This window comes from Rosa chinensis, chromosome 5 (genome assembly GCF_002994745.2).
Source record: "Rosa chinensis cultivar Old Blush chromosome 5, RchiOBHm-V2, whole genome shotgun sequence".
NCBI classification, from domain to species: domain Eukaryota; kingdom Viridiplantae; phylum Streptophyta; class Magnoliopsida; order Rosales; family Rosaceae; genus Rosa; species Rosa chinensis.
Window position 1 is genome coordinate 85,638,126 of NC_037092.1, and position 20,248 is coordinate 85,658,373.

The following is a 20,248-nucleotide window of genomic DNA, read 5'->3' on the forward strand; positions in this document are numbered from 1 at the left end:
TATGATATCCATCTCGAAATATTACGGCAACAATGTTAAAGGACAATCAATGACTAGGTTTTTATAAACTTGTGAAAGGTGCAAAAGAAAACAACATTACATAAGGTTGGCTATCATTAGCATTCACAAAATTTTCTGAATTTATAAAATGTTACTTGTCAGATTCATCATTGGAATGAGATTCACTGTCTATGACCATAACCATCTGCTTAATTTTAGATTCTTCATCCTCAACTTGGGTTTCCTTGTAATCCTTGGGAAAGTACATTACAATTAATGGTCTACCATACCGGTCTCTCTGATAGGAATAATCTGTTGGTTGAAAGTAGCCATTAGATTCACTAAATAGAGAGATAGAGGAGAAAGAGAAGAGGCTTACGGATGCTTGCAAAGTGTGGGGCATTTAATTGCAACTGCATACTTGCAGGTGGATATCTCTGTAATTGAACTAATCATAGCTCTCAGCTCTGAGCATACAAATCTCACCTGCCAAATGCATAGAGTAAGGAGAAGAGGGATGGGAACAGAAAAATGAAAACTAAACAAAGTTCATAGCTTCATATTTCAGTATCTCGAAGCTTGTTTTGTAAGATCACAAGTGGTTCCGTTCGTATATTAATGAGGATAATACCTGTATGAAAAGAGCATGTTGATAATGAGAATGTGTCCATCTATATTAACAATAACAAGAAAATGCACATATATTAATCAATTCAGTTTTATTTCAATTATTCTGCATAAATCAATTGTCAAAGACAAAGTTTTTACAACTAAAGCAATTAGACCATGATCACAATGCGCTATCGGTTAATATTCACGGTCAAAACAATATTCAAAGTGGAAATACTATACAAACTAATTCCAAAGTCAAAAACTAAACATGGGTTTGTAGCTTTCTGCAAGAAATTACAAACCTTAACATCAATATCAATGCAAAAGTGCAAGCCACAAAAACGCAATTTAAGATCAGGCCATTTTCAGACATAATAAGCAAATTTGGGCAAAAAGGAATACCTATCAAAACACCAAGAAAGATCAACACTCCAAAGCAACCTTAGAAGCAGTACTGAAGAAACAGGAGGGAGATTTGCTGAAAGTACCAGTTGTCTTATTTAGCACCTGCAGTCACAACAGTGAAGATGGCTTCTTCCTCAAACCAGTCACCTAGAATATAGTTGTAAGAAAACAAAGACAGGTCCAGTCTTGCATTCTCAAGCACTTTCGAGATCCGAATTAGGTATTTAAAGATCCTGAATTTACAGCAAAAGGATCCAATTCACACCGAATTGATGCTTGGTTTAGAAGAATGCATCCACAAAAAGCAGCAAAGGAAAAGGAAAAAAAAAAATATATATATATATGCCTCAAACTTGGACTGTGACTAACCTCAAAACCTTCAGTGTCTAGGTGATTCTTCTTCTTCTTCAGAGTAAGATCAAGGACTCAAAATCGATCAAACCTTTCACCCCGTAATCACTGCAGGCAGAAGAGAAGATTTCAAGAAAAAAAATGACTGATTCGGGGCAAAAAAAAAAATGCATGCCACAAAAGGCAGCAAAAGAAAATATATGCCTCAAATTTGGATTGTGACTAACCTCAAAACTTTCTCAGCGTGCGTGATTCTTCTTCTTCTTCAAAGTAAGATCAAGGACTCAAATTCGATCAAACTTTCACCCAGTAATCACTACAGGCAGAAGAGAACATTTCAAGACAGTCAATGATATGCAATTCTCAAAATTCCGAATACAAACAACCTCTACAATTCTAGACACAAACTAACGATCAACACTTTAGGTTAAACCATAATGTAGACTATATTTAGGAAAAAAGCCAACAGCACATCAAGATCATACACCAACGTCTGGCTGAACTAATAACCTCAAACCATATTCCAAGCTAAGCAAATCTTATAAGGCAAATCAGCATCAACTATATTTGATTTAAAATTAAAGGAATAATCCTTCTGATTCTATATATTAATCAAGAAGACTAAAGTTTATAAAACAAACAAAATTTCAACGACAAAATTTGCCTCTAGACCTTGCTCTGCGTCCTGATGACTCTGACTCCTCCACCACCGTCAATTACAGGTGCTGGGCTTGCGTCTTCAAAACTTGGTGCGTGTTCATCCACAGATCTAATAGAAACCCCAAAACAAAACTCAGAAAGAGACCCCAATTTGGGTTTTACTCATTACCTACAAATTGAAATGGAGAGAAGGATTACCCATTGGTGCTGAGCGAATTTGCTTTGCTCAGACTTTGGATCTGAGCTCCGAGAGAGAGAGAGAGAGAGAGAGAGGCGCAGGTTTTGAAGAGGATGGCGATTGTGCAAGTAAGTGGAGGTTGAAGGAACGCGAGAAGACTGTGGTGATGGGAAGAGAAATGAAATGAATCTGACAGCTAAAATGGGCGAGTTGGAGGGAAGTGAAATTGCACAAGCTGCCGAACGCGGGATGTTGAAATGTTAAAATTGAATGCCTTTCTTATAAGTAAGTATTTTTTTTTTTTAACACTAGCATTAAGACTAATGACTGTCACTACATGTGATTTTGATTGTACATTGGTTTCCAGTAAGTAATTAGATGAAATAATTGTAATACTTATGTCTATCGTAGAAAATTCAGTTAATTTTGTTTTTAGATTGACTTCAATCAATTTTTTTATTTTATTTTTTTGAAAAAGGGTTTGGAACCCAACCTAATTGGGAGGCTCAGCCCCAAGCCTGCTTATTATTATTATTATTATTTAAAAGATAATTATACTGGGAGGGGGACATATAACCTGAACCTCGAGTACTAATACATGAATCCTCGTAGATTGACTTCAATCAATTTAGTCTATCATAATTTTATAACAGTACTATAATTATACATTAGATTAATCGAGAGACAAGCTATAATTATAACAAGGTCGTAGGTGGTGTAATTACCATTAATAGAACTACGATTACACAAAATAGGACTCAAGTTATCATAATGACAACAAATTTATTGTCACATTTGTAAATGTGAGTATGACATACTGGTATGTACTATAGAACTTTCCCTCTAAGGATAATCTCGTCGAGACTTATTATTAAGTTTATAACCGAAGTGTTAATTTTGTAACTATTAGGTTGACCGATGCCGTATTCGCCAATAATTTCAAACGACATGTGTAACTACTCGGTCGATACATCTAAAAGGTCAAAAATAAAACTTATCAATTTGGTTATTAGAAAGTAATATCAATGTGTCTACTAGTGTTGTATAACATGTTCATTACATATAAGAATATGTGGACTCTCAAAAGTGACAAATCGATGAAAGCTTAATTTGGAGAAGCTGACCGTTAGATGAGTGTATTACATTGTTTTACGGATGTGATAAAAAATTCAACCAATTTAATTATAGTTTCGACTTCGATCCACTTGGTCAACCGTAATTAAATTTATAAAACAATATCTATATATATTATCGAGACATATGGATACGGAGAAACTGACTGCTGGAATAGATGAGTGCAATATACTATGCTTTTTTTGTAAGAAAATCAGTTATACTCGTCGATGTTTTGACTTCGATCCACTTAGTCAAACCGAAGTTAGTTTTATAACTATTAGGTTGACTAATCTTGTATCCACCAACAACCATGCCAATAATTTCACACGACGTATGTAACTACTTAGTGTATACATCTATAAGGTCGAAAGAGAAAATAATCAATTTTGATTTGGTTTTTAGAAAGTAAGATCAATGTGTCTACTAGTATTGTATAACTTGTTCATTACATATAGGAATATGTGAATTTTCAATAGCGACAATGCGATGAAAGGTTAATCTGGGAAAAAAATTTAAACATCTAATATAATTATCGAGATTACATAATAAATCTCAAACCTTTTAAGCAATCTAACATATAAGTACTAAATAATAGTCATTCACAGCGTGCATTGACTTAAACACTAGCAAAACCTAGGGTTTTGAGTATAGAGAGCGACGGCGACGGCTTGCTCCTCATCATCGGTCTAGCAGAGGCGTGATCTATCGTCGTCAAGCGAATTTCAAAGGTGAGGCAGGGGAAGTAGGTTTTGCGGCTTGGAGCGAGTTTCTTGTTTGTGGTTTGGAGCAGGTGCTAAGAAGGGAAGCCGGCGGATTTGCAGCAGCGATTGAACAAGTAGTAAATACCACATAAAACTAATATGTTCATAACCTGTCGTTCGCAATTTATTTTTTTTCGATACGTCAGCTCTCACACTCTCGTGGGTATGGCATATATAAACTAATGTAAAAATTTGTACAAGTTTATCTTCTCCTGGTATAGCTCCCCTTAGGGAAGTATAAATATATAAAAAGTTGACCGCCTTGTCTGATGTCAAAATGACGGCGGATCTAGTTAACTTTTTTTACAAAGTACCTATTAATACGCTATAAATAGATGAATAATCTCAAATTTACCAATTTTTAGTTACGAATTTTTAGATCGCACAAAATCCTTATATGCCTAGTAATGTTGTCTAACTTGTTTATTTGGTGTATTACAAAATTATACCTTTCAAGAGCAACTTGGTGGAGGAAATATAATTTATTAAAATTGGCCGTTGGATGTTATCATGATAAGAAAATATGGTTATGGTCAAAATTTCAGCTATTTTCGTCATCATTTGGGTCTCGATTTACTGGTTCAACTCTAAACCCTAAATACCACATAAAACTAATATGCTCATAACCTGTCATTCGCAATTTATGTTTTCGATATGTTAGCTCTCACACTCTCATGGGTATGGCCAAGGTTCTAAAAAACGCTAGGCGCTAGTCGGGCGGTGATCCGGAGACTAGGCGGTTTTTATTTTCTTACTTTTTTAGTTATTTTATGATATAAACTTAATAAATGATTGTTAGTCACCTAATGGTATGCAAAACTTATCTCAAAAGTCAAATCTTGTCAGAATAATTGATAATGAAACTTTAGTTGTCAACCATTGCACCACTTCTCTCTTAAAAGAAAAAAACAAACGGAAAAAAAAAAAACCCACCACAACACACGTGGACTCATCTTCTTCATCTCTCTTTTTTCTCATCTCTGCATCTCTCCTTTCTCATTTCTTCTTTCTCATGACTGCATCTTTCTTCTTTCTTTACTCTCTTCTATCTTTTCTTCATTCTCAAATTGAGAAAGAGGGACGTATGATTTAATCAAAGTCAAAGAGTGCAAAGCAAGATCAAATTGAGTAGAGAAAAATGACAAGTCAGTGAGTATGCTTTTGGGTTTGGAGAAAGAACATACATAATCAAGTTTTGGGTTTAGAGAGAACAGAGAGGACATACGATTGAGATTTGGTTTCAGTTTTGATGAAAAAAACCAAACAAAAAACGGCGCCTAGTGCGTAAGCCCGACCGCCTACACCGCCTAGTGCCGGAAGGCCTAACTAGGCGCCCGCCAAAGCTCCAAGCGATTTGCTCAGTAGCCAAGCACATAATCGGGGTGGTAACGGTGCACCCAGCTCCTAAGGGCCGCTCAGGCGGCCTAGGCGGACGACTTTTAGAACACTGGGTATGGGCCTATATAAACTAATGTAAAAACTTGTACAAGTTTATCTTCTCCTGGTATAGCTCCCCTTAGGGAAGTATAAGTATATAAAAAGTTGACCGCCTTGTTTGATGTCGAAATGACTGCGGATCTGATTAATTTTTTTTACAGAGTACCTATTAATACGGTATAAATAAATGGGTAATCTCAAATTACCGATTTCTAGTTACAAATATTTAGATCGCACAAAATTCTTATATGCCTAGTAATGTTGTTTAACTTGTTTATTTGGTGTATTACAAAATTATACCTTCCAAAAGCAACTTGGTGGAGGAAATATAATTTATCAAAATCGACTGTTGGATGTTATCATGATAAGAAAATATGGTTATGGTCAAAATTTCAGCTATTTTTGTCGTCGTTTGGGTCTCGATCTACTAGGTCAACTCTAAACCCTAAATACCACATAAAACTAATATACTCATAACCTGTTGTTCGCAATTTATTTTTTTGGTATGATAGCTCTCACACTCTCATCGGTATGGCCTATATAAACTAATGTGAAAATTTGTAGAAGTTTATCTCTTCCTGGTATAGCTTCCCTTAGGGAAATATAAGTATATAAAGAGTTGACCGTTTTGTCTGATGTCGAAATGACCGCTACTAGTTAATTTTTTTACAGAGTAAGCTCAAATTTATCAATTTCCTATTACGAATTTTTAGATTGCACAAAATCCTTATATGCCTAGTAATGTGGTCTAACTTGTTTATTTGGTGCATTATAAAATTATACCTTCTAAGAGCAACTTGGTGGAGGAAATATAATTTATCAAAATCGGCCATTGGATATTATCATGATAAGAAAATATGGTTATAGTTAAAATTTCAGCTATTTTCGTCATCGTTTGAGTCTCGATCTACTGGGTCAACTTTAAACCCTAAATACCACATAAAACTAATATTCTCATAACCTGTCCTTCACAATTTATTTTTTCGATATGTCAGCTCTCACACTCTCATGGATATGTCCTATATAAACTAATGTAAAAACTTGTAGAAGTTTATCTCCTCCTGGTATAGCTTCCCTTAGGGAAGTATAAGTATATAAAGAGTTGACCGCTTTGTTTGATGTCGAAATGACCGTTGCTCTGGTTAATTTTTTTACAGAGTAAGCTCAAATTTACCGATTTCCTGTTACGAATTTTTAGATCTCACAAAATCCTTATATGCTTAGTAATGTGGTCTAACTTGTTTATTTGGTGCATTACAAAATTATACCTTCCAAGAGCAACTTGGTGGAGGAACTATAATTTATCAAAATCGGCTGTTAGATGTTACCATGATAAAAAGATATGGTTATGGTCAAAATTTCAGCTATTTTCATTGTCGTTTCGGTCTCGATCTACTAGGTCAACTCTAAACCCTAAATACCACATAAAACTAATATGCTCATAACATGTTCTTCGCAATTTATTTTTTCTATATGTTAGCTCTCACACTCTCGTGTGTATGGCCTATATAAACTAATGTAAAATTTTGTAGAAGTTTATCTCCTCCTGGTATAGCGCCCCTTAAGGAAGTATAAGTATATAAAAGTTGACCGCTTTGTTTGATGTCAAAATGACCGTTGCTCTGGTTAATTTTTTTACAGAGTAAACTCAAATTTACCGATTTCCTGTTACGAATTTTTAGATCTCACAAAATCCTCATATGCCTAGTAATGTGGTCTAACTTGTTTATTTGGTGCATTACAAAATTATACCTTCTAAGAGCAACTTGGTGGAGGAAATATAATTTATCAAAATCAGCCGTTGGATATTATCGTGATAAGAAATTATGGTTATGGTTAAAATTTAAACTATTTTCGTTGTCGTTTGGGTCTCTATCTACTGGGTCAACTTTAAATCCTAAATACACATAAAACTAATATGCTCATAACTTGTCCTTCACAATTTATTTTTTGATATGTCAGCTTTTACACTCTCGTGGATATGGCCTATATAAAGTAATGTAAAAATTTGTAGAAGTTTATCTTCTCCTGGTATAGCTCCCCTTAGGGGAAGTATAAGAATATTAAAGAGTTGACCGCTTTGTCTGATGTCGAAATGACGACGGATTTTATATAGTACCTATTAATACGCTATAAATAGACGGGTAGTCCCAAATTTACCGATTTCCAGTTATGAATATTTAGATCGCGCAAAATCCTTATATGCCTAGTAATGTGGTTTAACTTGTTTATTAGGTGCATTACAAAATTGTACCTTCCAAGAGCAACATGGTGGAGGAAATATAATTTATCAAAATTGGCCGTTGGACGTTATCGTGATAAGAAGATATGGTTATGGTCAAAAGTCCAGCTATTTTTGTTGTCATTTGGGTCTCGATCTACTGGGTCAACCCTAAACCTTAAATACCATATAAAAATAACATGCTCATAACCAGTCCTTCGCAATGAATTTTTTTTTATTTGTCAGCTTTCACACTCTCATGGGTGTGTGCTATATAAACAAATGTAAATTTTTTTGAAAGTTTATCTACTCTTGGTATAGCTCCCCTTAGGGAAGTATAAGTGTATAAAGAGTTGACCGCTTTGTTTGATATCGAATTCACGGCGGATCGGGTTAATTTTTTAACACAGTACCTACTACTACTATATAAATAGATGAGTAATCTCAAATTTACTGAATTACAATTATGAATATTTAGATCGCACAAAATCCTTACATACCTAGTTATGTGGTCTAACTTGTTTATTGTGTTACAAATTTATACCTTCCTAGAGTACCATAGTGGAGGAAATATAATTTATCAAAATTGGCCGTTAGATGTTATCATGATAAGAAGATATGGTTATGGTCAAAATTTTAGCTATTTTCATCATTGTTTGGATCTCGATCTACTGGGTCAACTTTAAACCCTAAATACCACATAAAACTAATATGTCTATAACCGGTCATTCGCAATTTATTTTTTCTGATCTGTCAGCTCTAACACTCTCGTGGGTACAGGCTGTATAAAATAATGTAGAATTTTATGGAAGTTTATCTCCTTCTGGTATAGCTCCCCTTAGGGAAGTATACATGTATAAAGAGTTGACCACTTTGTTTGATGTTTAATTGACGGCGGATCAGGTTAATTTTTTTATACAGTACCTATTAATACTCTTTAAGTACATTGAACGTCTTAAATTTATCGATTTCTAAGTTCAATTACATGGATCGCACAACTCTTTATATGACTACTAATGTGGTTTAACTCATTTATTAGTTATATGGAAAAGTATACATTCCATAACTAACAAGGTGGAGGAATTAGAATTTATCAAATTCGACCATTTCATTTATTGCGATAAGAGATTATTATTATTAGGGCTAAATACTTATTACTACCCTGTAGTTTGGGTCCAAAATCAATTCAGTCCTTGAATTTTTAATTTCATCAAGAACGCCCCTGCACTTTCAATTTTGATATAATAGGTCCAATTTATTAGACTTCCGACAATTGAGTTATTTAACTTGTTGACGTGGCTCATATATGGCCTATGTTTTATGATGTGGTGTTGAGATGGTCTGCATAGTCAATTTAGGAGTGAGATCCACTATTAGAAATCTATCAAATAAATAGTTTTTCAACAATTAATCCAACTATAACTTGAACCCATAACATATATTAACGAATTGGACCTATTAGATCAAAATTAAAAGTGCAGGGGTGTTTTTGATGAAATTAGAAGTTCAGAGACTGAATTGATTTTGGACCTAAACCACAGGATAGTAACCAGTATTTAGCTATTATTATTATTATTATTTTGTTTTAGCAAATTTCACAAATGGAGCATCCAACAACCGATACCTAGATTTTGTAAACAACAAATTGATACCTACGGAAAACTTGTTTTGAAAGTTGTCTTCCAACAAATTGGAAATGCAGGTCAAGTTCTGTGAAATTCCTTCTTATTTTTTTATTTTTCCCTCTGTTGAACTCTGTTAATTTTTCTATAAAAGTTGAAGATAGAGAGGCAGCTAAGAACCATCAAAAATGAAAAATCTTGAATACCTTATTGCTTAAATACATAAGGAATAGAATCTAGTCTCTAGTAAAAACATGAAGGGAATGATAGAAAGACTGTAACTACACATCCAAACTTGAGCAACCGCCACATAAGCAAAGTAAAAACGGCGTCACAAAAACCTCACACTTCCTCATGCACAACAGAAACCACAGTAACTCCAATTGTCATCACCATGCAATTTATAACAGCAACACGAACCATCTAAAAGAAGTATCAAGTCCAATCATCGATTCATCCTCAAGGCATGGAAACCATTTGTCAAGTCTTCATGTAGCTTCTAAATTTTGCAACAAGAGCTTGTTTGCCTTCAGCATGATCCTCAAATTTGCTAGACCTGCATATCACCAGTAAGGGATTAAAGACATGCTTACCATAAAATAATAAAATGTTCAGCATTATGATGTCACTTATGCAGTTACGTTAGGTGGTAAAGAAGATCTCCCATATGGTGCTCGATTATACTGTACTTTATCTTCTGACCATCCATACCAGCTGTTCTCTCTAATGCTTGTAGACATTGATACCAATAACCTTCACTTATCTAATTAAACATCTAATAAAGTTGCACCTTTCTGGGATTGGTTCTCAGAAAGAAGACATGGTAAGACAATATTAAGTGTTTTGCTTGCTCTAAATTGTTTCAACCTAAATAGACAAGAATTCTTCAAACATAATGGTAGGTCATATAAGAAAGGATTTGAACAGAATAGTTCACCTGATTTGCTAAATTGAAGAAATGGATGATATTCCGCATCATCCAGACAGACTTGTAGAAAAGGCAGAATTTATCATATCTGTCCACCCTTACAACAGGTAAATGATCATTAGTGACTACTAGTCCCAACCAAAATAAGAAGTATATATGGATCAAAGAAAGATTAGAGTAGGAACTTACGGAGTAAATGCATCATGTGCGAGAGAATTCTCTCTCAACAGCTTTGCAGTTTCTAAAGTGTTCTTGTTTCCTTCAGATAAAGCACCCTTTCCTACAAGCTGTAAGATTACAAATATGCCAGGCTTTTAGCTATGGGCAGATAAAGGAAAACACAGTTAATTTTTAACTTCTCCCCCTTCATAAATCACACAAACAGAAGAACTGTAAGCGTCCTTCAGTCTGATAGGATGAAGCCAAAGTCTCACTTTGACCGGTCCTACCAGGAAAGCAATTGTACAATGATCATCGAGGTGATTAATTTTAGGCATCCACTCAACATCAGAGAATCAGTAAGCTAGACTAGAGCCCCTCAACATCTTCAATTAGAAATGCAGATAGAGCCTAAGTTAGAGACACCCAACCCAACAATCCTCCTAAATAAGAGATCACCAACGTATCACACATAAAAATTGGGCACAGCTTAGAAATTTTTATTTCAATTAATCACCACTACTATAATGGTCTTCTCTCTTCCTACTATTTACCAGTTCTGTTGCACACCATATTACTATTAGTTTGATTGGTTCAACAATTGGTACAAAGCTCAGGTGAAACAGAAAAACTAATTAACTTATTCTCACATTTGCTTCTCTATATTCCTGGGAAGGGAGAGTATAAAAAAGCAGTTTCCGTAATCACATACCTTACAGTTCAGAAGTGCATTGCTGGAAGCAATTGAAAGAATTAAGAACTAACAACTTGATTTCCAGTACAACATAATATGATATCAAAACCAGATAAAAAAGTATTAAGCTAAAAGACATGTTGACCTTAACCCACTAAATAACATGTATGGTCGTCTGAATAAATGAGTTTCTAATTGCATTTTAACACTCCTATTAAGTGAATTAAATTATTTGATGAGAAAGGCATTTAAGACAATAGCATGATATTGTCTACATATATAATTCAGATTGGAGCAACCTTAGAACTTGAGAAATTTGCAACTATGCTAGCACAACAGCAGCAATTGTAATTACAAGAAGTAATATTTTCCCATACTAAACAAATCCCAGTTCAGAGCAAACTGACATCAGCAACACATTCTAACACGTGCAAGAATTTTCCCAATTGCTTCCCTGCATTAGAAAAAAATTATTTTAATGTGTTAAGCCCTGATTAAAAACAAGACGTATGCATTCATACCACCCTCTATAAGAGTCTTTTCCCTAAATAGCAGAAGAGAAAAACCCATCTAAACTGCTACCATATGAACATAACAATTCCTTCTCATTTCTTAACTTTCTACTATATTCTGCTCAATAAACAGCAGATATAGCAAAAAGTAAGGATCAAGAAATGTCATCAGTGGAAGGAAGAAAACTAGATCACTTCCAGCAAATATAAAAACCACAAAAGGCCAATGAAAGACGTACTAGTCTAACTTTGAATCAACATCCAAGCACAATCTTGATTCAATAGGTGTCATACCCTCCTTGGCAGTCTGTAAATTGAAAGATGCTTTATTATTAGGAACACTTGACAGATTAAAGAAAGATTCTTAAATGTCCAATAACCAAAATCAATTAATAAAGCAGAAACTGAGGTCTAGTACAAGGCTATGAGCGTTACTTTTCTAATTGGGTAGGCGATTGGATAGCAGATGATCATCAGAATGCCAACAAGCAAAACAAAATTCGAAGCAACAGAAAGCCCATATCTTAAGCATATAGCTTGTGGAATAATCTAACCCAGAATGGCAAGTCACAAGTCAATCGCAATCCCAATATCCCATCGCATCTCAATGAGCTTATGATAAATCGAGTAAGCAACATACCTCTCTGAAAATTAGAATAAATGTTACAGACAGCAAAACAGCAACAACAGGATGAAAGATTTCATCAAGGTATAATGGAAGGGCCTGAAAAATAAAAATAAAATCCAATGTAATGTAATGCAGGAACAGTACACAGATAAGCAATTTCCAAATTCGAAACAGGTATTTAAAGATCCTACATTTACAGCAGAAGTATCCAATTCAGATAGAATTGATGCTTGGTTTTGAAGAAGATGACATTGACATGCATTCACAAATGGCAGCAAAGCAAACTTGGACTGTCTCAGTGTCTGGGTGATTCTTCTTCTTCTTCTTCAGAGTAAGATCAAGGACTCAAAATCGATCAAACCGACGGGACGATTGGGTTTCATCGAATGGGTTCGAAAGCTAGTAGCAGTAGCACAACAGTAATTAAACAAAAAAGAAAAAAAAAAGACGAGAGAAGGAGCCCAAACCAGTTATTTTTCGTGTTTTTGATGCCAACCCATACAAGTTATTAGCTGTAAGCCTCACAGCGAAAATACCATTAGCCCCCGCTTGTTTCACTATGACGGCAAAACATTTACAGTTAACAGTCAGTTCACAGTCAACACAAAGTAACCAATTCCTGAGGATGTAATTTGTCCACGTCACTGGGGCTCCCTTGGTCTACATTTCGGTTGGTCCATTGCAGCCCACTCCAGCCAAATCCACTAGTATCTTTGGTTAGCTGTGACGAGCCACTTTAGGCCCCATACCCATTATTGTAAGTAAAGCTGCCAATTTTTTCTTTCTTTTTAAAAAGTAAGAATTGCCTTTCAAAAAAAAAAGAGTAAGAATTAGAGAAACTATTGTTCTTTCTGTTCAATGTCTTCTTTCTGGCATAGTCATTAGTCTTGACCAAGAAATACAGACGGCTTGGAGGAGGGCTAGTGAAAATATTTCAAGGCTTTACTTTATTACAGTCGGAGTCCAATTCATATTATGAATTGAATGGACCTATCAAATGCCCAAATGGAACTATGAAATGAATTTGATGCATATTAAAGGATAAAGTAATCCTATTCACAACTAAATACTGATCATCGACTGCTATGGAGCTATAAAGGACTTCATCATGTTGACCATGTTAGCACCAACAGCATTGTCCTTCATTACTGCACTTCTGCCTAGACATAGTCAAGGATACTTCAAAACTCCTCTTTGATATTGCAAAATCAGAGGAATTACACCATCAAAAAGTACGCCCCAAAGAGAACAAACAATAAACCAACAATCAAGTGAAGAAGAAACTCTGTAAAACCCCACAAGGAAGATTGCAGGAACAGATCACCAAAGGTAAATGTGATGATCGACCTTAGTTCCAGCTAGATTACATGCATTATCTGGCCAAAGCCAGAGATGAGCAATTAGCAGACGTAGGCAATTATCAATCAAAGTTTGTCCACGATAAGGAGCCAAAAGACCTGCTCACAAAGCTGTAGAAAAAGGAATTATGAGGGACTGACCCCTGCCAAAGAACACTCTAATAAAAAATTAGGAAGTACTATGGAGAACCAAATGTTCCAAACTCAAGCTTAAACTAATATAAAACATCAACCAATAGATCATGATCTAACTAACACATACAGACTATCAAAATCTAAACCTAAAGACCTCTTTTGATCGAAACATGCATGATTAATGAAGTGATATTTGAAACGAAGCTCAACACTCAAACGTTCAAACCATGTCTGATTGCACATTGAGCTTGTATATTGGTTTTTTGTTCAAAGGGGATTAGCAAGGAGGACAAGAAACAAGGACATCAGTGAGGTCTTTGAATCGAAAATCAGAGTAGCACAGAACGACCCTGCATTGAGATATATGAAACTAGTATCGACAAATCAATTGTACTCAGATAGAAAATCCAACAGAAACTAAACACTAATCTCCAATCAAACTGCTACTGGCCATGATATGAGAAACACCTCTTCAAGGACATTAGTCAGGCCTTTGAATCGAAACTCAGAAGAGCCATAAAACAACTACCATAATAAGAGAATAATGAGACCATGAATCACTTCAATGGTGTTGCTATAATTTCAGCATAGAGATATATTCCCAGAGTTGTTGAATTTGTTAACAATTCTATATACACTTATACACCAGTGGCAAGAATCAAATGTCATCCTGATCAAGCATGTCAACTGATCTCTTCACTCTCAAAGGTTCCAACTTTCAAGAATGGCTATTTAGAAAGTCACAATCCAGGAAAGCTTCTACTGTATCAATTGGATTTGCAGCCTCAGCTAGATGATCAAACCTGAACGTAATGAAAAACAACTGAAAGAGTGAACTACTTTGAGAAAAAATCTTTCTATTAGGTAGCAAAACAATACTTGCAGTTGCAATTTATCATATGATTTGATTATCCTAAATGTGTATTGACTGCTTCTCTTGAATGAGTTAGTCTTAATGACTATGAGAAATCTTTGCATATTCTGTTTATAAGTCAAAACCAAACAACTCTTAATTCACCCTGTATAAGGTCATCAACCCGCACCCACATTCACACATAATATAAAAGACAGCTTAATTTGGTTTTCAGGGATGGGACTCAATTAGCCCTGCACTGTGGTAGTATGACTCCAAACTTTGGAAGATGAACTTGATGCAGAAGCCAGACCAAAAGAGAAAGAAAAAAAAAAAAATTTGATGCAGAAGACATACAATAAGAATATAATTTTTAGTATTTATGGCATCACAAGAAATCTAGGAGACAATTTAATGAAAAGTAAAGGAATTCAGTTGATGACACAGCATCATACCTTGGCAAAGAAATTGAAGATGTTTTTGAACATGGAGTTAGACTAGTTCCTGCTCTGAAAATCAAAACAGCGGCACTCCTTTACATACAACTGTTCCAATGACGGACATGCAAAATCAACAGTAGCCCTTTCACGGTGCAACAATGGAAAGTTGGTCTTCCAGCCGATCATTTTACGATGTGCTCATCTACATCCCACAATCTAATCCTCAATTTGAAAAATAAAATAAAATAAAATAAAAATTAAGTGAAAAGGTCTGGAAATCTAACACACTCTCATAAATGAAAAAAAAAATTAACTTTGAAATCATTATTATAAACTTATAAAGTCTGCCACCTTGTATTTATTGCATTGAAAATGACAATGACACAGACATACCTATCGTATAGAATGTCGTCATGTTGTTGATTGTTGACTTGAAATCGGTTCCTGCTATGAAAGTTACAGGTCGAAAACTGAGGGCATTCCTTCAGATGCAAGTGTTCCAATGAAGGGCACTCAACATGAATGGTAGCATCTCCACTGTGGCAGAACCCTATAAGCTCTGGAAGACCAGACAGAAGCAAGTTCTTCAATTTTGGAAAAACAATGATCATCTTGTTGTTCTTAAGAGTATCCTCACTTGGTTCAATAAGGCTGTCCAAGCTCTGGCAGTCTTCTACCCAAAGATCTTCCAATTGCAAAAGACCTTGAGCTATATCAGATGTGAAGAGACATTTCAGATTCATGCAATCGGCAACTACCAAAGTTCTAAGATTATGGAAGGTGGAAGATGGAGCAGGACCCTTCCAGATCCATATTAGGTTTTCTAGAAACCACAACCTCATCATTCTCAATTTTGTCATATGCTCTGGGTGAATACAATCTGATGATGATGATCCAAACACGTACTCCACTCTATTCATTTCTACACAAGTTATTTTTTCTAGATTTTGTAATCTCTGCAACAACTTTGATGGCAGAAGTGTGTTCCCCAAATTTTGACAACCTAGCACCTTCAACAACTTGAGATTGCAAAGAGACCGAGAAGGTAATTCACCGACGCATAACTGTTTCAGGCCATCCACAGAACGGAGTTGTAACTCTTCCAGGTACTCCAAGACTGGTTTATTAGAAACCCGTCCTGTTGAGTTCATCAACTCTTCCAAGTTTGCATGGCGCCCGGATATAATGAGATACTTCAGTCCATGCAGTTTTCCATGGTCATGTTCCATAACAATGTTAGTCAACTGACTCAACTCCTCGCAATCAATGTACTGAAGTTTCTCTGTTTTTGTTGCCACCACATTGAGAAACCAGCCTGGTAAGTAATTGACGGAGCTGTAAAGAGTCAAGACTCTTGAATAATGATCACGTGGATTATAAAAAAGTTTAGATGGGTTTCTCAGTTTCTTCAAATTCAGAATTGGGCCTCTCTGTATACATATATCAAATTTAAACCAATTTGGATTTGACTTTACGTTTCTGGGCAAGCATTCTGCATCATATATTAGAACTTTCAAAATGGTCAAATCTGATAAGCCAGTTAACTCATCAAAGCCAACATTAGCTTCTTCTTCAACTCCCTCAACTGCTTTACTCCCCCAGTCCCCAAAATCACAATGCATGTACAGTTCTTCTAATTTAGACAACCTAGATATCACTTTAGATGGAATTGTACTGACCTGCAACCGCAAGTTAGTGATGTCCAACATTCTTAAATTGGTCAGATGTCCAATTTCTTTTGGAAATTCCTGAGGACGACATTCTCTCATACTAAGAATCTCAAGGTTATTCAGGCTTTGGAGAAATGACATGTCACCTATTGACTTACAGCCATCCAGACACAAAGTGTGGAGGTTGGTTAGGGGACAAAATGATAAGGGTACCGAACACATGCTAGATTCACTTATATCAAAAACCCTTAATTCATTCAGACTTTTGAAAAAAGTCTTCGGGATCTCATTCAAAGTAGCATTATGTTGGAGTAATAATATAAGGAGTTTTGGACATACCAACTCTTCAGGAAGCTTGCTAATTTTGTTCTTCATCAGTGAGATTACAGAGTAGCCTTCGTGTGCATTAATCTTTGGCCACTCCATTAATTCACAACCAGCTTTTACAAAAAACCGTTGACCATCTTCAAGTAACGAAATTGATATGGCCACATCGCGGATGACATCATGCATCCTTACACATCCCTTCTCTTTCGGCTCCAAAAGCAAGCTAGAAGCTTTAAGGGACTTCACCACCAATTCTACTCGAGCTCTGGCTTCTTGCATTGTGTTGGAATCTTGAAACAGTCCTATCCCGACCCCATATTTCAACAAGTCTTCAGTTGGGATTTCATAGTCTTCTGGGAAGAGGCAGCAAAGCAAGAAACATGACTTGGCATCATTAGATCTCAAGTAATCATAGCTTAGCTTTATACATTCAAATACATGTCTCTCATCTTCAGGGTTGCTAGGTTGAGACACTTGTAGTCGTTGAGCTGCCTCCTTCCACTCTTCCAAGTCTTTATCTCCAAGTGCTCTTGCAACTGCAATCAACGCTATTGGTAGACCTCCACATTTTTGAACTACTTTCCTTGCTACCTTATAGATTTCAGTTGATTCATGAAATGACATCCTTGCTTTCTTCAAGAATAAGTTCAAAGAATCTTCTTCTGACAGAATATTGAGAGTGATCTTTGCCTGCGTATCCATGTCCTCACATACATGCATTATCCTTGTGGTGAGTAGTATTTTGGAATTGCGCATCTGAAGCTCATTGTTGCTGGGGATTCCAATACTTGACAATTCTATTTTCCTCCAAATGTCATCCAAGATAATAAGAATCCTGTTGCCTCTCATTATCCTCTCCTTCAATATATAGGCTCTTCCTTCTTCTGTGTTCTCCTCCAATTTCAAGGCTAACATTTCTGCAAGTTGGGCTTGAATTTTTTTCAAGTCAGGGCTTTGGGATACAACAGCCATAATCACTTTATCAAAAAGCCCGTTATTTCGGGCTTGTGCACCAACATGTTTCACCATGGTTGTCTTTCCGACCCCTCCCATACCGTGCACCCCAATGACAGTGACTTGATCATTTTTTAGCGCGGTCATGACCTTACCCATAGCCATTCGTGTTGCTTTAAACGATCCAAAATCCCTTGTGGTTGACTCATTTTCTATACGTGCTTGAAGTACTCTACTCCACACGAGTTTCACAATGTCTTCGACAAGTTCTTTATCAGAACTACATTGAAAAGAGTTGAATAATAATCAGGTAAGCCACAAATCCAAAAGTATAACTCTTGTTAAGAAGTTAAGATGATGATACTTACACATAGTTCTTGGAATCCCATCCAGAGAGATTGGCCACTTTTTGTAGAGCATCTCTCCATTGCTTCACCTTCGCTATGCTTTGCCTCGACTCATGCTTTGTGAAAGCAACTTCAAAGTTCCCTTTCTGATATCGTACGTGAGATGGTTCCACTTGATAGAAAAGTGGCAGAATTCTGTTATTGTCTTTCATGCATTGGAAAATCGTTGTGAGTTCCTCCAAACACCAGGAAGAAGAAGCATAGTGTTGCGACAGAACAACTATTGCAAACCTTGATTCTTTGATTGCGGTTAGGAGTCTGGGAGAAATAACATCACCTACTTCAAGCTCTTGGTCATCCATGAATGTTATAATTCCTCTCATGTTTTGCAATCTATCGTATATATCGGACGTAATACCTTTGCGAGTGTCTATACCCCTGAAACTTAAAAACACTTCATGGCTCCACCGAGGGGCTGGTCCAGCATAATGAAGAGTTGCAGAGGCTGTTGGGGTGCTCAAAGCCATTGAAGACCACCAAAAAGCAAAAACAAAGTCTCAATAAGAAGCAAAGCAGAGACCACACAGTAAACACCCACAAGACTACCAAAAGGAACCTTGTTTCAAGCAATGGAAGACAGAAAGTGAGTTAGAAAATGTTTCAATCAAAAGATGACCAACAAAGAAAATGGCTGTGACCCATCTTCTTCCAAACCCATCGCACTCTACCAGGTGGATCCCCCCTCCTCTCGAGTTTGTGAAAATTAATGTAGATGCTGCTTAGTCTGAATCTTCAAGAGTCTGTGGATTGGGAATTAAGATTCGGGATCACCTTGGAGCTGTAGTGGGTGGTTCCATCCGATCGGATTTTTGTGGATCTGCATCATTGGCAGAAGCAAAAGCAATTTTAGGTGGAATTGATTCTGCATTGCATGTTAACCTTTCAAAGGTGGTAGTTGAATCTGATGCTTTAGAAATAATTTCTTAAATTCAATCAAAAAAGAAGAGTAGAGATTGGACTACCTATCCTCTGATTGAAGAAATTAGGAAAAGGAGTCTTCTATTCTCTGAAATTTGCTAGAGTTGGACATCCCGTGGAGCGAATGCAACCGCTCATGCTGCGGCCTCGCTTGCCAAAGGGACGGTGGGTCTTCGCAGGTGGGCTAGTATGCCACCACCATCCTTGCTTCGTGTAATCGTGTTCTTAAGACTGATGGAATCCCCTGTCCTCTTCTGGTTATGTCCGGGCTCTTTACTCTCCGCTGCCTTTGTTTAACTTTGAACTAGTTGGAGACGTTAATGCCTTTCTGTTTATGTTTTTCTTGTATCTGCTTTTGGGCTTCGGTTTTCCGGGCTCGCTGGGCTTGTCCTTAATGAATATTCTCATTTGCCCAAAAAAAAAAAAGAGCACTAATTTGAAAAATCAAAATACCATCAACCAATCTCAGCCCCTCATATTCAGAATAATCTGAAATCAAATACTTTAAGAAAATTTAACTCTTCTACTTTAACAAGAACTCAAAAAAGAAGAACAAAGCTTTAATCAAAGTATAAAACAAAATAAAGAAGCATGTATCGAGTAAACAAGTGACCTTCATTAGCAGGTAAGTCCTAGTTTTTAAATTTTTTTTTGAAAATGTCCTAGTTTTTTAATGAGAGAGCAAAATGGAGTTTGATGACCACGCGCCGAGATGGAGCGTTGAGTTGAGTCTGCACGGTCTTTTCGATTACGATTGGGGATGATATTGGATTCATCGGATCCCCTAATGACCCGACCCATGTTATTGGGCCTAGCAACATGGGCCAAGCATGTAATAGATTTTTGTATGTACAATATGTGGATCGTTTTTTGTTTTTTTCTCAAACGATCTGAATATCTTG

At 36.1% G+C, this 20,248-nt stretch overlaps 1 protein-coding gene across 13 annotated transcripts; it reads right to left on the reverse strand.

The window, feature by feature from the left end:
* Nucleotides 1–9,552: 9,552 nt before the first annotated feature.
* On the reverse strand, nucleotides 9,553–19,659 carry LOC112167418 (disease resistance protein At4g27190). Of its 13 annotated transcripts, none has more exons than XM_040505806.1 (12): nucleotides 19,391–19,659; nucleotides 18,390–19,245; nucleotides 15,464–18,301; nucleotides 15,086–15,286; nucleotides 12,476–13,753; nucleotides 12,297–12,380; nucleotides 12,092–12,205; nucleotides 11,896–11,963; nucleotides 11,552–11,598; nucleotides 10,481–10,578; nucleotides 10,301–10,379; nucleotides 9,553–9,919 (listed from the first exon to the last, which is right to left on the reverse strand). In XM_040505806.1, the coding sequence occupies exons 2-4, from the start codon at nucleotides 18,893–18,895 to the stop codon at nucleotides 15,253–15,255; spliced, it is 3,378 nt and encodes a 1,125-aa protein (XP_040361740.1). In that variant the 5' UTR covers nucleotides 18,896–19,245; nucleotides 19,391–19,659; the 3' UTR covers nucleotides 9,553–9,919; nucleotides 10,301–10,379; nucleotides 10,481–10,578; nucleotides 11,552–11,598; nucleotides 11,896–11,963; nucleotides 12,092–12,205; nucleotides 12,297–12,380; nucleotides 12,476–13,753; nucleotides 15,086–15,252. The 13 variants fall into 13 exon arrangements, with proteins under 13 accessions (XP_040361740.1, XP_040361739.1, XP_040361738.1 ...); XM_040505805.1 differs by having other exon boundaries at nucleotides 10,301–10,388; XM_040505804.1 differs by having other exon boundaries at nucleotides 11,444–11,598.
* Nucleotides 19,660–20,248: the final 589 nt, after the last annotated feature.